Source organism: Carya illinoinensis, chromosome 8, assembly GCF_018687715.1.
Source record: "Carya illinoinensis cultivar Pawnee chromosome 8, C.illinoinensisPawnee_v1, whole genome shotgun sequence".
NCBI lineage: Eukaryota > Viridiplantae > Streptophyta > Magnoliopsida > Fagales > Juglandaceae > Carya > Carya illinoinensis.
The window spans coordinates 1,437,252-1,452,003 of record NC_056759.1 but is presented as its reverse complement, the minus strand read 5'-3'; the positions used below and the strand labels follow the sequence as shown (position 1 = coordinate 1,452,003).

Below are 14,752 nucleotides of genomic sequence, written 5' to 3'. Positions count from 1 at the left end.
GAGTAGTACTAGACCCTTCCCCCACTCTCTCCAAGGCCAATTCTCCGTAAACAGACAGCGTCACAGCAGTCCTCCTCCTCCTCCTCCTCAGTATTGTTAATACGTCCACCCCGCCGGCCCACATCCTTTGTCTTATACATGGCGGCACACGCACTGCCAGAAATTTACATATAGACATTATTTTTGAGAGGCCAGAGAGGAGAGAAGCAGCTGTGTAGCAGAGCAGGGGCCGAGAGTGAAACGGAGATGTCAATCCGTTTCTGAGATTTTCGTACAATCGTCTCTCTATGGAAGAGACGGAGTCAGAGCCCCATCATTGTCTCAATTATCAGAGAGAGAGAGAGAGAGTAAATTGCTACAAATTAAGACGTTGACATGCACTGTGCGTCATGCTCGCGGATTGATGTAAAAGCGGGAAGTATTCTTAAGCAACTTTACAGGGGCATAAAGGCGGGTTAGATCTATGCATGGCGTCGCTTGCCCAAGAAGGACACATGCCTTTCCATTTCCCGATATGGACAAAAAGGCAGATCAGCGTAAACATGGAGGAACAAACCACAAAAATGGCCTTTTAGCTTACCTAGTATCATTCATTGAAGTTCAACTTTGATCGTTTTGTATTGTGCTAGCTATATAAAAAGCGATCTTCAAACTAAACTCGATCCATTAATATTATCAACTCTGGTTTTCTACTTTTCTCGTTCGTGCTCCCGGTAACCCTTTTTCTGGCACACTTTTGTTTTTGACGATGAGGTCTTCGGATCAACCTGCTCACAGTCAAAGAGAAAAACAATTCTCATATATATATATATATATATTATATTACAAAGTCCAGAAAAGGCCGTACATGACCTAGTACGCAACCACCTACTCATCAATAAAACCGCAACATGTCGCATGCATGCATTCAGAAACCCTACTGAGAAGACTGTATCATAGGTGAGTCAGAATGCTCATTCAAATTAATTACCTCATGCGATTGTTGTGATTCTTTAATTTTCACCGCAAATTTTGACTTTATAATCTCTGTCATTAATATTCGTTCGTCACTAAGTTGTCGAAAAATCAACCATTCGTGATGGTCACGTACAGCTGATTGACGTGCCGGCCAGGCTTTATTAAATGTAGGAAGATAAAATAAATATTTTTATAAAAATAAATTTATAATATATTATTAAATTGTTGTAAAATTAATCAAAGGAATGTACGTACTTTAGTTCGTATTCGTCGAGTTTTAATTTGCTAAACATGACTTTTTAGGAAAATTAATGGTTTTCTATCTATGTAGTTTATTTGTTTGATCAGGAAGATAGGAAAATTGACTTTGGTAAATTTAAAAAATTATGGTTATACCGTCCGTGTTCATATATTATATGTATTCCATATTAATCATAGTAATTAATTAATAAAAATACGAATCCTTTTTTATGCTAACTGTTGTATCAAACTTTCGTGTAAATAATTTAATTTTTATTTCAACAAACAAGCTTTGAATAATATTTTTCAAAATCTAAAAAAATTATATATATATATATACATAAAAGTTAGTATAGAAGTTCAAATAAAATCGGTAAATATTTTGGATAAAATTATTATATTCTATATGATAAGAATAATGGTAAGTAGTGTATATGATAACCTATTAATATAGAATAAAAAATTTTTATTATTTATAAAATTTTAATAAAATTTCAATTATATTATTAATTAATCATTTTAAAATAGAAATAATATGTTTTGAACCTTCAATTAAAATGTTACAAAAACTCTCAACAGAAAAATCAATATCAATGTATCATAATTTAAATTAATATTAAATATAAATCCCAAATAGATAAATAAATATGATTCCTACGATAAAAAAAAAGTTTAGACTTTTTCGTAACATATATACGAGTTTTGAAGCATGGAAGTTACGTTTGGCCGGGAGAGGTGATTCGATGACTGATGTGCTGCTTTGCTGGAAAGCTGCAGCCGGCACAGTGAGCAAGAAGATGGCACCTAATATAAAATTTCAAATATTATTTTAAGAACGTTGATGGAAGAGGCATTAATTTATATATAAATAAAATTACGCATTAATTTATATATAAATATTAATTTTTTTATATTTAAAATTTAAATTATTATTATTTTTAATAAAATTTAATTTTTAACTAATAATATTAAATTGGTGTATATATTAATATATAATTATACTTGTAATTAAATTTTCTCTTTAAAAACATACCATGGAATTACACTCATTTGGCAATCAAAATTGGGCTGTTCTTATATTTTCCTGTTCTCTATACTTTATTTTTTAACATATTATTTTTGGAAATAATTTATTGCAAAATATCAATAATTCCACAATTTAATTAAAATTTTTGAAATTAAATAATGGCTTGTACAATTATTTTAAAAAAGAATAAAATTTATTATTAAGAAATTAATTTGTTTTTATATATCTATATTGTATTTATCGACTTTTTACTTGGACATTGACGATTGCATCTATCATGTTTTCAGACTATATTTTGAACAGAGAACTGGTTCATTGAAAACTGAACAGCCCGAACGTTGACAAATATTCACTTATGGAACTAAAAGGCATTCTATTGATAAAACTGCATTTGTACAAACAAACCAAAGAAAGATCGTGAAAGGAGAAGGAGATTTACACCCGGCGCCGGCCCAGCAAAATTGACACATTTACAGGTCCTTGTGAAGAGAAGAAAAAGTATCCCATTTGAAAACCTTTTATCCCCTGGAAATAACCTAATTTCTCGCATCCTTTTTTTTTTTTTTTTTACAGTTTATTTTTTGGTACAATTTTTAACAAGGACAATATTAGAGTACGTTCTACAGTCTTGATCTGTCCTCCACTGGTCAGCAATGTCTTTGGCAAGTTTGATGGCGTCAGAGGCCGTTCCGAGGAGACCCCTTCTCGTGAACCCAACTGTATACAACCCGTTCTGTCCCTTCCAACCGTTAGGAAAGGGCGTTTTGGGCATACCATCTTTTGTGAAGAAATCAGAGCCCTGTGTTTCAAAATGAAATTAGTACACCATTAAAGAGAGAGAGAGAAAATTGAACACAATATACTAGACTTTTGTAGTAACCCCGAGCTTACTAGACTTCTGTAGTAACCCCGAGCTAAAGCCACTGCAGTATCTATGCACAAACCATATTTACATTATTTTCTCAGAACTACAACCAATGAATGGTGAAAATTCTAAAAAAGAACAGGGAATTGTTCCTCTTAACTATGAAGATACTAGTTTCAAAAAAAGAGTGGAAGAAAACCATAGAATAAAAAGATGGCGTATAACAAAGGGTACTGCTGAAATGACCCAAGCAGAACCAAGGTTGTGATTTTATTCCTTTTTGCATGGAGAAAAGAAGAGATTTGTAGTCATTTGCCCTCTGTGCATGAGTCCACTGAAAGCGATAGGTGATTCATAACGCGATAGAACTAAAACTAAAAATAAATAGAGCTGAACAATAGGTCATGCTTTACCTTGAGCCAAGTAGGCACATTGCTTTTGTAGCCAGTTGCCAAGACTATAGAATCGAACTGCTTTTCTTGTCCATTCATAAACTTGGCTCCATTTCTGGTTATCTCCTTCACACCTTCCATCACCTGAAACCATTCCCCAAAGAATAGGAAAATAAAAAATAAAAAAATCAGCTAAAAGGCATACGGAAACCAAATGCATATAGGCAGAGAAAACAAGTTTATGGGTATTTACCTTTATTTTACCGGATTTAATCTGCGATAGTGCTCCAACATCAAGGACTGGGGTCTTCCCGGTGAAATTTTTTAGCTCGATCGGACCTGTTTTAGGCCGATGGATGCCTAATTGGCCTGTGTTTCCAATTGTTAAGTTGGCGACAAGCAGGAGGAGTTTGTCCACAAGCCTCAAAGGAAACCATTTGAGAAGTTCCATCACTATGCCAAATGTAGAGAAGCCAAACATTTCTCGAGGTAGAACATGCACCTGTTTCATCAACATCACTGAACAAAATAAGCAAAAAATCTAAATGCTTTTTTGAATATATTTTATATTAAGTAACAAAATATTAAGTAACAGAACTCCTATGTCAAAACTGAAATTATATCTATGAAATAGGATCTTATAGAAAATAACTCACCGTATTTCTGACAACCATATGAGGAACAGCACCATGCCTGGAAAGGTCCAAGCTAACTTCCATGCCGGAATTGCCACAACCAACGACCAGAACCCTCTGGCCTGCGAAATCGGAGCCGGATTTATACGCACTAGTATGAACAATGGGCCCGTGGAACCGCCCAATACCGGCAATTTCCGGTATCACCGGCTCGGCATTCTCGCCGGTGGCGACGATGAACCACCGGGAAATGTACTCCAAGTCCTGGGTCCGAACCTTCCAAAACCCACAACTGGAATCGAACTCTGCGCTCTGTACGGACTGATTGAACCTGGGCTGGATTGAGAAGTGGGCAGCATAGGACTCCAAGTATGAGATAAACTGATCCTTTGTTGGGTACTTGGGAAAATGTTCTGGGAAACCTAGTAATGGGAGGACGCAAAACTGCTTGGGAAGGTGTAGTTTGAGACGGTCATAGGTTTTTTGCTGCCAGAGAGAAGCAATACAGTTGCTTCGCTCGAGAATCACAGAAGGAACTCCGTGTTCGGAGAGGCAAGCAGAGGCTGCTAGACCGGATGGTCCAGCGCCTACGATGATAGGGCCATTAACCCACACAAACTTTGCTGGTTTTTCTTCTTTATCAGTGCAAGAATCCATGAAGGAAAATCCCAAGAAAAGTGAAAGAAGAAAGCAAAGAACGGGAAAGAAAATAAGAGAATCCTGTGTTTTTTTCTCCTCTTCTTTCTACTTGCCCTGTTTTCTTGACTATGTCACGCCTGATGAAGCAAACGAGAGGGGAGGAGTGGAGTGAAGCAAAAGAGGAAAGTACTGAGTACTTCGAAGGAAGAGTACTCGAGGAGGAGAAGCGAATCAGGGGTGTGGTCTGGGGACCTCAGGGTTTTAAATGCATCAGATGAAACAGAAAGAGAAACAGAGTTTTTTATGAGAGGGAAGAAGTGGAGAGAGAAAATCTGGGGGAGAGTAAAGAGAGAGTTGTGCTGTAATGGACGCGTGAAGGTTATTAGGAAAGAAAAGGATTTGGTTCTCAAGGCCTTTTCTTCACAGCTTCTCTGCGGGGTGTATGATGCCTGGTTGCTGGGAGTTCGGGAGGCAACGGGTATTGAGAAGGTACAATAAATACTTGAGTTTACCCAAAAACAGAAAAAAATAAAAAAAAGGAAAACAATTTAACCAAAACAAAAACTAATACATCCGCATCATGTGCTGGAATTAGTCCATTATAAATAAATAAAAAATTGTCATTACTCTCCTCCTTTGAATTATTAAAAAGAGTTATCTTACTTATACTCATTTATATATATATTTTTTATAAATTCTATTAATATAATTAATTAAAATAATTCTTTTATATTAAAAATAACGTAATTAATCACATTAATAGAGTACGTAAGAAATATATAAAAGTGATTATACATAAAATTTAAAAAAAAAATTATACAAAATAACGTAATATTATAACATACGTTAGATATAATTTATAATAAAAATAACTTTATAATCTATATATACATCAAGACATTAATTTATAAATTTATCGTTAAAATATTTTACTTTTAATGATATACGACACCAATATTTCAAAACTACCTAATACGTAGCCCTTATATTAGCCTCGTGCAAATAATTAATAGTCTTCGAGAAAAGCTTCACGAGGACAAATATTCGGGACAATCAATGGCAAATTAGTATTATCGTCATTATTTACGTATGAATGTAACGTAAAACATGGATATTATATTTATGTACTTCTAGCTTTTGCAAGTACTTTTGTCTTTCTGTTAATTATCTCAGTCCTGTTAATTGAATGATGTGGTCATGCACTTGAACTAAAGATGTCGTACTGGTTTTTAAATATGAGTAATGATTTGTAACAACTTGCGCACGATTCTTTTGTTTTAAAAATAAAAAAAGATCTCATTGTGAAAAAGTGGAAAAAAGGATTTTTTTTTTTTTTGTTTTACAGGAAAAACGCATCAATTTTCTTTATTAAATAATCAAATTAAACAATACAATCTCATTAATACAATTAAGTACAAATCCTAGATCTATACACTTAGAACTATATAATAAAACATTTTTTACAAGAACATGTACAACTTGATTAGCAGTAATCTTAACATAGCAGATCTGTCAAGTATCTATACCAGTTAAAACATGCTTAATTTTCTCCACAATATGTCTATATTGTGTGAAATTCTCTCGTGGGTTATTCGCTGCATCAATTACAATCTTAGCATCTCCTTCCAATAGCACTTGGTCAAGTCCAAATTCACAATAGTAAATACAAGCTCTCAAGGCTGTTATAGCTTCAATTGAAGTGGAATCAGAATTGAACATTATTGATTCTCTCAACATTGTTAAGACCTCTCTACGTATGTCTCTGATTATTAAAGATATGTACGTGACTTGTCTATTTAAAATCTGTACCTAACAAATCTTTTAATGTATGTATAGTATTTATGCCTATGCCAACCAAAAAAACCCTAAAATTATTGTCTGGTCTAGTTGTAAACCAAAAGAATTGTTTGGGGTTTTAGAAATTAAGATGGGAAACACAAATCAAGCTTTGGCCTCTAAATTAGGTTGGAAAATTCTCAACACAAAACGACCAATTAAAATGGTTAATCCATAAGCACACGGAGGGATCCAAGGTTCCCAAATCAAATTCTCAATATTCCTGCTAGCCCTATGGTCGATTTTATTCATCCTTTCGAGACTATTGGAATCTAAATTTGTTAAAAATAAAAATAAAATAGATTAATTTTTATATGAATAGTAGATTTACATGTGAAGCATGCAGCAACGTATCTCTGATTGATTTGTCAATAATAAATAGATATTTTTCTAACTCCAACAAGCTCCTTTAACCTTCAAAACCCTATAGCGTGAAAGCGCTAGTACTGAAAGGTATCTATCTTACATATATACCACGATCTAGATATACAGGAAACAACGAACCCGACAAGGCTTACTTACTGGACCTGATCAATTTGAATCTCTCAGGCCAATTTCAGAGTCAAATGCGTCTATTGACTCACTCGACAAGACAAAAATTACACGACTGCTTCATTAAGATTTAACGTTATCTAGACGGCCACAGATCGAATTAAAACCTTCGACTCTACATGTACTGCATTAAGTGTCGACTCTTACTGATTACTGCTCGCTCTGCATTAATATTACTATATGTTAGCTCTATCTCTCTCTCTCTCTCTCTAAGCATTTTGGACAAGTCATATTCAAAGCAAAGCTTAATTTCCTCTCTTACATATATATATATATATATATATATATATATATGTGTATATATATTTTAGCGGCAACCAGATGAAGAAATGAGCATTGGGGCTACGTGTAAGATTGCATATCACTCGATCGTAATGCAGAGAGGATGCATGAAGCGAAGACGTTTTGAAACCGATCAAAAACAAATCGAAGGGAGCGCATTCAGTGTATGTACGTACGTACCATATATATACTGGGTTTTGTTGATTTGTAAGAACATTGTTAATAGATTATGCATATGTAAATAATAATTTTGATGAACGTAAGATAAATTTAGATTTTGATTATTTCATTTACGTAAGTCTTTATATCGGAATAGTTTTTTTTATTATATAATAATAAAACAATATAAGATAAATTTAACTTTAACTATTCACATCAAATACATTAAATTATCTATTTATTTATTATATAGTAATAAATAATTAAAAAATTATTTAATTATAAATTTATTTTATTATATCATATTTTACTATTCTATTTATTATATATTAATTTGTAATCATATTTTAATTAAATTATAAATTAAAAAATTATATTTTTTTTATTTTCATTTAATCACAAATTATATATAAATATATGCACGAGCAACGCAGATACACTTGCAGTGATAAGGGGAGAGTAGTGGAGAGGGGTAGGCACAAGAGGAGAGAGGGAAAGTTAAAAGAAAAATAATAAAATAAGCATTTGCTTCCTCTACCTAACTATTAAATTTGATTTTAACTTTATATTTAATGTAATTAAAAGTTAATAAATTTGATTATAGATTATTGGATGCAAGTAATTTTTCTATTTAATAGTTAAAGAGTGAGATTTTTTTTTTAATATGGATAATCTAGTGAGAGTGCTCTAAGATTACGTTTAGTTCTTCAATTCTTCTCAATTTATTTTAATTCATCTTATCTAATTATTATAATTTTTTAACTTTTAATACAAAATTTAATAAATAATTTAATTTTTTAAAATTTTAAAATATTATTATTATTAAAAAATAATATTATAATAATATTTTATATAATTTTTATTTTAACTTTTAAAAAAAAATTTTATTTTAACTAAATTCAACTCAATTTAATGCCTAAATTCTAAAAAGAAAAGAAAAGCATGGGCTATTGTTTTAATTATATCTAAAGCCTCAGCCGCCTATAAATATCTATGGAAATATATTGGGGATATCATTGTACTTGATCTTCCATAGATCACGCGACATAGAAACGACAAGAAGAACAAAGTTAAAGGGCGGGTCAACCATTAATAAATTAATTAATATAAGATCCAACGACCTCCATAAATGAGAGTGTTCTGATCATATGCGAATCTAAGGGCCCTTGCTGCATGCATGCTTATATCTTCTATATATAAAAAGTGTGTATGAAACGGAAAATCTTATTTTAACGGTTTTTCTTGTTTTTTCGTTAAAGTTAACACCGTTTGTTTTAATGGTTTAGCACATAAAATGAAGACATAAATGTTAAGAAAGATAACATTCAATGTTGTTATATGATTTATTAATCTCAATAATTATAATACTTAATAGTTTATATAATAATAAGTAATTAAAGATTAGTTATTATATTTTTCTCTTTCTCCTTAACATATACACGTGTATTAGGTGCATAAAACGTGAATCCCTAAGTATAATATACGTGTATTATACGTTTCATTAACTCAGATTATTGAGTATTCCAAATTTAAAAATCTCATATAATATATAATACAAGTGTGTTTAATCAAAGTGTTTTTTTTTCCATGGTAGTAGGACGTAGCTTCCGCTAAGTCATATTCCATACGTGGGTTTGCTATGATAGGCACGTGACAAAAGCCGTGATCCTTGAGCTAATCAAGAAAGAGTAAATTCGGCCAACAATTTCAAAATATATTTTATGATTTATATATATGCTATATATAGAAAATATTATACCACAAATTTTATAAAAAGATTATGTTTTAACTTTATGTTGTCCCTGATCGACTCAACCAACAGCAAAATAAGAATTTCAATGTTGTCTCTATTGATTGTCTACAGGATGACATAAATTGATGAATTATAATACAAACATCAAACGACACATATTTTGAACTACCATTTGCGTTAGACTTTTATTAAATTTTTTGTATACATCTTTGCTAAAATTATAGATGTTATAAACATATATTGGATTATATGATACTTTGAACTAATTTTTTTATTTTCTCCAATATGCCTTAAATTATTAAGTGACATCAATAATTTTTATAAAATATATATTATTTTTTACAAATAATCATTTTATAAAATTAGACAAACGTGCTTTGCACGTTACTCTCATCTAGTATATATATATATATAGTTAAACCTGATATAAAAAACATCTAGAAACAAGATCTAGGGTTAGGATTTCATGCATGGAATATGTTCTTAAAGGATCATTCTCCATGTTTAATTAAATTAGCTGGAGCCAATTCCAGCTGTTATATATGTTACCTCCTCTATCGATCATATATATGTTTTTAGTATATATTTTATATATGATAAATAATAATTATAGTCGTGAGTATGCAAGTACCATATAATCATTTTAAATACAAAATTTACATAAAAAAATATTAATTTTTTAATATTAAACTTTATTCTTTTTTTAAAAGATTGCATGATATTTATACACTCCATAACTATATATAACATTACTCTTTATTTATTTCAATTTCGCATTATTATTATTTAATGTATGTCGCTTCTAACTAAATCAATGTCGGGTGAAGTTTGTATTCTGTTTAGGTGGCATTTTTTTAAAATTGACTTCAAATCTGAATTAGAGATGTATCTACATGCATGTCGTTAAACGAAATGTGTCTTATCATCAAAATTAATATTTTATATATATATAACGTCACAGGTCCTTTTTATCTAAAAATAAATAAAATAATTTATATAATTTTAAAGTATGTAAGTCATACACAGTCCCTTTTAAAAAAATTAATAAATCTAAGACACATTAAAAATAGTGAAATACTTTTCTAATATTTTGATTTTTTAAATTATAATCACAATTAATTAAGATCAAGACACCGATGGAGCTGGCAGGGAGTACTTCGAAAGCTGCTAGCCCTCATGCCATGCACGAGTCCTGGAAGGACAAAAATCTGAACCTGGGCATAATATTCTATCTTGTCTAGCAAATGATAACAATATATATAATTTACAAGACAACAAGCGATGCCTTTTTCTTTTCTCTTTTGCAAATTTTCCCTTTATAGTTGAAACTTTGCCAACCCAACATCAAATCCTCCGGAATATGTCATCCCATCTACACATCCCACCAAATGTTCGACACTGATATATAATAGAATCAATTCGATCGAAAATGGTATCTAAATTCCAGGACAAATATGGATGTCCAACTTTTGGAAATCCCACCGAACATATACACTTTCACAAGCTGCATAACGCATCTCTCTCTCTCTCTCTCTCTCTCTCTCTCTCTCTCTCTCTCTCTCTCTCTCTCTCTCCATATATATATATATATATGTATATATGTGTGTGTGTGTAATTTATAGATTTGCATGCAATTAAAATGCCAATTTCCTCCGAACGTGGGACCATTGGGGCCAAGATGAAAAATACCCTTTGGGACCCGGTCATCGAGCCCACATCTCATTCCTCTCGTTTTCAGCAACAATCACTAGCTAGCTATATATATAATAAACAACAACAATTACTGGCTAAATTTTATCACAATTATTATTATATATGCTGTCCATCTATCATTCTTAAATTGAATTAATTAACCAATTAAAAAGTAGTTAATCGAGATTATTGATGTCACAATTTGTTTTTTTTAATGTTCCATTAAAATCAGCCTAATTCATTGTGCGTTGATGGTTTTTGGTTGAGTTTTATTTATTGATCATCGAACAAAATTTCATAATTTGTTTTTAAAAGTGAAAAATTAAATTTAACTGCAGTTTAGATAATAAAATGAGATGAAATAATTTTAAAAATAAATTAAAAATTTAATAAAATATTTTTTAATATTATTATTATTTTAAAATTTTTTAAAAATTATAATAATAAAACGAGATAAAATATCAAAATAAAGGAGAATTTTTAAAGCCCACCGTTACTCCTCCCTGCTTGCCACGTCTTACTGATTTTATTTTTTAGAGAGATTTTGATTGAAGTTAAGGACAGTTTGAAAATTTAAAATTTTTATTTTAAACTTAAAATTTTTATCTTATTATAATATATTTTTTAAATTTTTATAAAAAATATAATAAATAATTTAATTTTTTTAAATTTTAATACAATTTATTTAAATTTAAATACAATAACATTATTAAAATTAATATTTTAAACTCCAACTTAAAATTCTTATCGCTATTCCGGAACTTTTCCTAATCATAATATCGGGGTTGGCACTTCCAAGGTCCAGGGCCGGCCCTATAATATATATGCTTGACTCTGAGGCGTCAGATTCTCCTTAAAAGGTGTAGAAACGCAATCTGTAGCCGATCCAACGGCCTCAAGCCTTTCTATTGACTCCTCCATGCATGCGTTCTGACATTCATGCTTTTGATTGTCTTCTTTAATTACATGGATTTCGTACGTATTATCTTCACAAGGTGATGTCATCATTGGCATGGGGATTTGACTTTTGTCTTCAATAACAATCACCAATTTCTTAGTTGAAGATTCCTATGGAATCCTTAAAATTGGGTACTGTGAAGTCTACTGAATTAATATTAAGAGACAATAACCTATGATTGGTATTTTAAGAGAGAAAAATTAATATTGCCATTTTCCTAACCGTTAAATACTCCCACTTGTTCTCAAATGTAACTCAATAAGCCTTTTTTCACTTTCCGGTTATGTAAGTAGCTATAAATGGAACATGATTCTATTATTCATAACTCGAGTCTATGGTACAATTTAACTGTACCCTATCTAAAAAGATAAATATAAAGAGATCTTATAAAAATATAAATATAAATTGACGTGATTTGATGTATTATATTAGATTATAAAATTATTTTTATTATAAATTAAATTTAACGTATCGTATGAAATCATATTAATTTATAAATTTATTTTTATAAAATCTTTTAGTAGCTATAAGACTTCTCATAAAAAAACAAATTGAATAGAGGAATGTTAGATCGAGGATTATGTTGAGTCCTTCTTTTCTCTAGAGAAAAAGTAAGGCGGTGTATTCTTGCTTGAACAAAATATCTTTGTTTCAAGCTAAGGACTGAGTCTCTTGTGTTGAGAGTGTAAGTTTTTCAGAATCAAAGAACAAAGCTACAGAAATTGATGGCGTTGATAGAGGAAGAGTTATCAAAACATTGGGAAAACTTGAATCTAACCAGCGAAGAAAATTCAATCTATCATGCTGTTCAAACACAGAATTATGGCATACGTGGCCAACACTGCATAGCAAGTAAGATCCTATCTGAGAAAGGGCTGAATAATGAAGCCTTTAGGAAAACTATGACCTTAATATGGAAGCTGAAAGGATGGGTGAGGTTTAAAGAGTTGGGAGATCAGAAATTCTTAATTGAATTCCAACATATAGCTGATAAAGAGAAAGTACTAAGTGGGAGACCTTGATTTTTTGATAGAAATCTATTAACACTGCAAGAAATAGATGAAGTTGCTGCTCTAAATACCATTCAGTTCAGATATGAACCATTTTGGATACAATTTCACAATATGCCACTAGCAGCCATGAATGAAGATATGGGAAATCAATTTGGAGCAGGAATTGGTCATGTGATAAGGGTCGATGCAGATTCAGATGGATTAGCATGGGGTAAGTGTTTAAGAGCCAGAATTGCTATAAACATCCATAAACCTTTACTGAGAGGGAGATGGCTGGAATTTGAAGGAAAAAAATACTGGATCTACTTTAAGTATGAGAGACTGCAATCATTTTGTTTCCATTGTGGAATTCTTTTTCATAAAGGGACTAGATGCACCAGACAGATAACTGACCAGAGGGGAGATGGAGAAAAGATCCAACAATTTGGACCATGGCTTCGAGCTCAACCACTAAATACTAATATATTTGACTGCAGAAAGTATGGAGACTCAGTTGAAAAGGACCAGAACAAAGAGACAAATATAACAGAGGAAAGGAGGTTCAAGATTGAAGATATTAGATTAGAAGAAAAGAAAATATCTACAGAACAGAAAAATACAAAAGAGAAACAAGGAAAAAACAAAAATCCACTAGTTGCTGAGTTTTGGGACAGTATGGATATAGAAGGCAAGAATTCTGTGCCTGGTGTGAGTAATATACCTGTAGAAGAGAAGGGGAAATTAAGAATAAACGTAGAGTTAGAAGATAAAAACAAAGATGGAAAAGAAAGCAAGATGGAAATAGCAGAAAACAGGACAACAAAGGAACACAGTTCATTAACCGTAGACTCGAACCAACCTGTCATAAATAGTCATCAAGAGGAGTCAGTGGAATTCAAGACAGTTAAAAGGGAATTGGAAGGGACCAAAACAAAAGGCAACACTTGGAAAAGAAGAACAAGAGAAGCAAATAGAAAAGCACTTTTAATTTCTGAAAATGTGAACATTAGCCAAAAAAAGAGAGAAGGAGATAGTAGAAGAGAAGATATGGAGCATAGTAAGAAACAAAAAACAGTTGAGGATATGAAACTAGATGGGGTTGACCCTAGGTTGGTGGAGGCTGCAGTGCAGCTCCACCAACAGCAATGATGGTTCTTAGCTGGAACTGTAGAGGGCTTGGCAACCCTCATACAGTTCAGGAACTTCACTTTTGGGTGAAGAATAAAAAGCCAAAGGTCATCTTTCTAATAGAAACCAAGTGTGGGAGAAAGAGAGTAGAAGAAGTTAGAAATTCTTTCGATTATGACAGAAGCTATGTAGTGGACAGTAGAGGATTTAGTGGAGGTCTTGCCTTTATTTGGAATAGCCCTGAGGAGATTTATTTAGAAACTTATTCACAAAAGCACATCTCTTTGGCTTATAAAAGGAATGAATTTCAAGACTGCATACAAATAACTGGCTTCTATGGACACCCCTCAACATCACAGAGAAATAATACATGGCAGTTGCTGAAAATGCTTAAACCCACTAATGATAATGATTGGATTTGCTTTGGGGATTTTAATGAGGTGTTACACCAACATGAAAAACAAGGAGTAGCTCCAAGGTCCTATCAACAAATGGAAATATTTAGAGAAACATTGGAATTCTGTGAACTAAGTGATCTAGGATATCAGGGAACAAAATTTACATGGAATAATGGAAGGGAGGGTACTCAGTTTATAAAGGAAAGGCTGGATAGAGTACTAGCAAATTCAACTTGGATCAACCATT

At 31.7% G+C, this 14,752-nt stretch overlaps 1 protein-coding gene across 1 annotated transcript; it reads right to left on the bottom strand.

Moving 5' to 3' along the window:
• Window positions 1-2,577: 2,577 nt before the first annotated feature.
• On the bottom strand, window positions 2,578-5,234 carry LOC122318182 (probable indole-3-pyruvate monooxygenase YUCCA4). The gene is made up of 4 exons (XM_043135369.1): window positions 4,138-5,234; window positions 3,735-3,983; window positions 3,503-3,625; window positions 2,578-3,023 (listed from the first exon to the last, which is right to left on the bottom strand). The coding sequence occupies exons 1-4, from the start codon at window positions 4,771-4,773 to the stop codon at window positions 2,799-2,801; spliced, it is 1,233 nt and encodes a 410-aa protein (XP_042991303.1). The 5' UTR covers window positions 4,774-5,234; the 3' UTR covers window positions 2,578-2,798.
• Window positions 5,235-14,752: the final 9,518 nt, after the last annotated feature.

Excerpts from the sequence above, each read along its gene's own strand:
- LOC122318182 (XM_043135369.1), bottom strand. The coding sequence starts at position 4,773 with ATGGATTCTTGCACTGATAAAGAAGAAAAACCAGCAAAGTTTGTGTGG. Across the intron at positions 3,626-3,734 it reads TTAAATCCGGTAAAATAAAG|GTGATGGAAGGTGTGAAGGA; the intron begins GTAAATACCCAT and ends GAATGGTTTCAG. Across the intron at positions 3,024-3,502 it reads ATGTGCCTACTTGGCTCAAG|GGCTCTGATTTCTTCACAAA; the intron begins GTAAAGCATGAC and ends TTTGAAACACAG.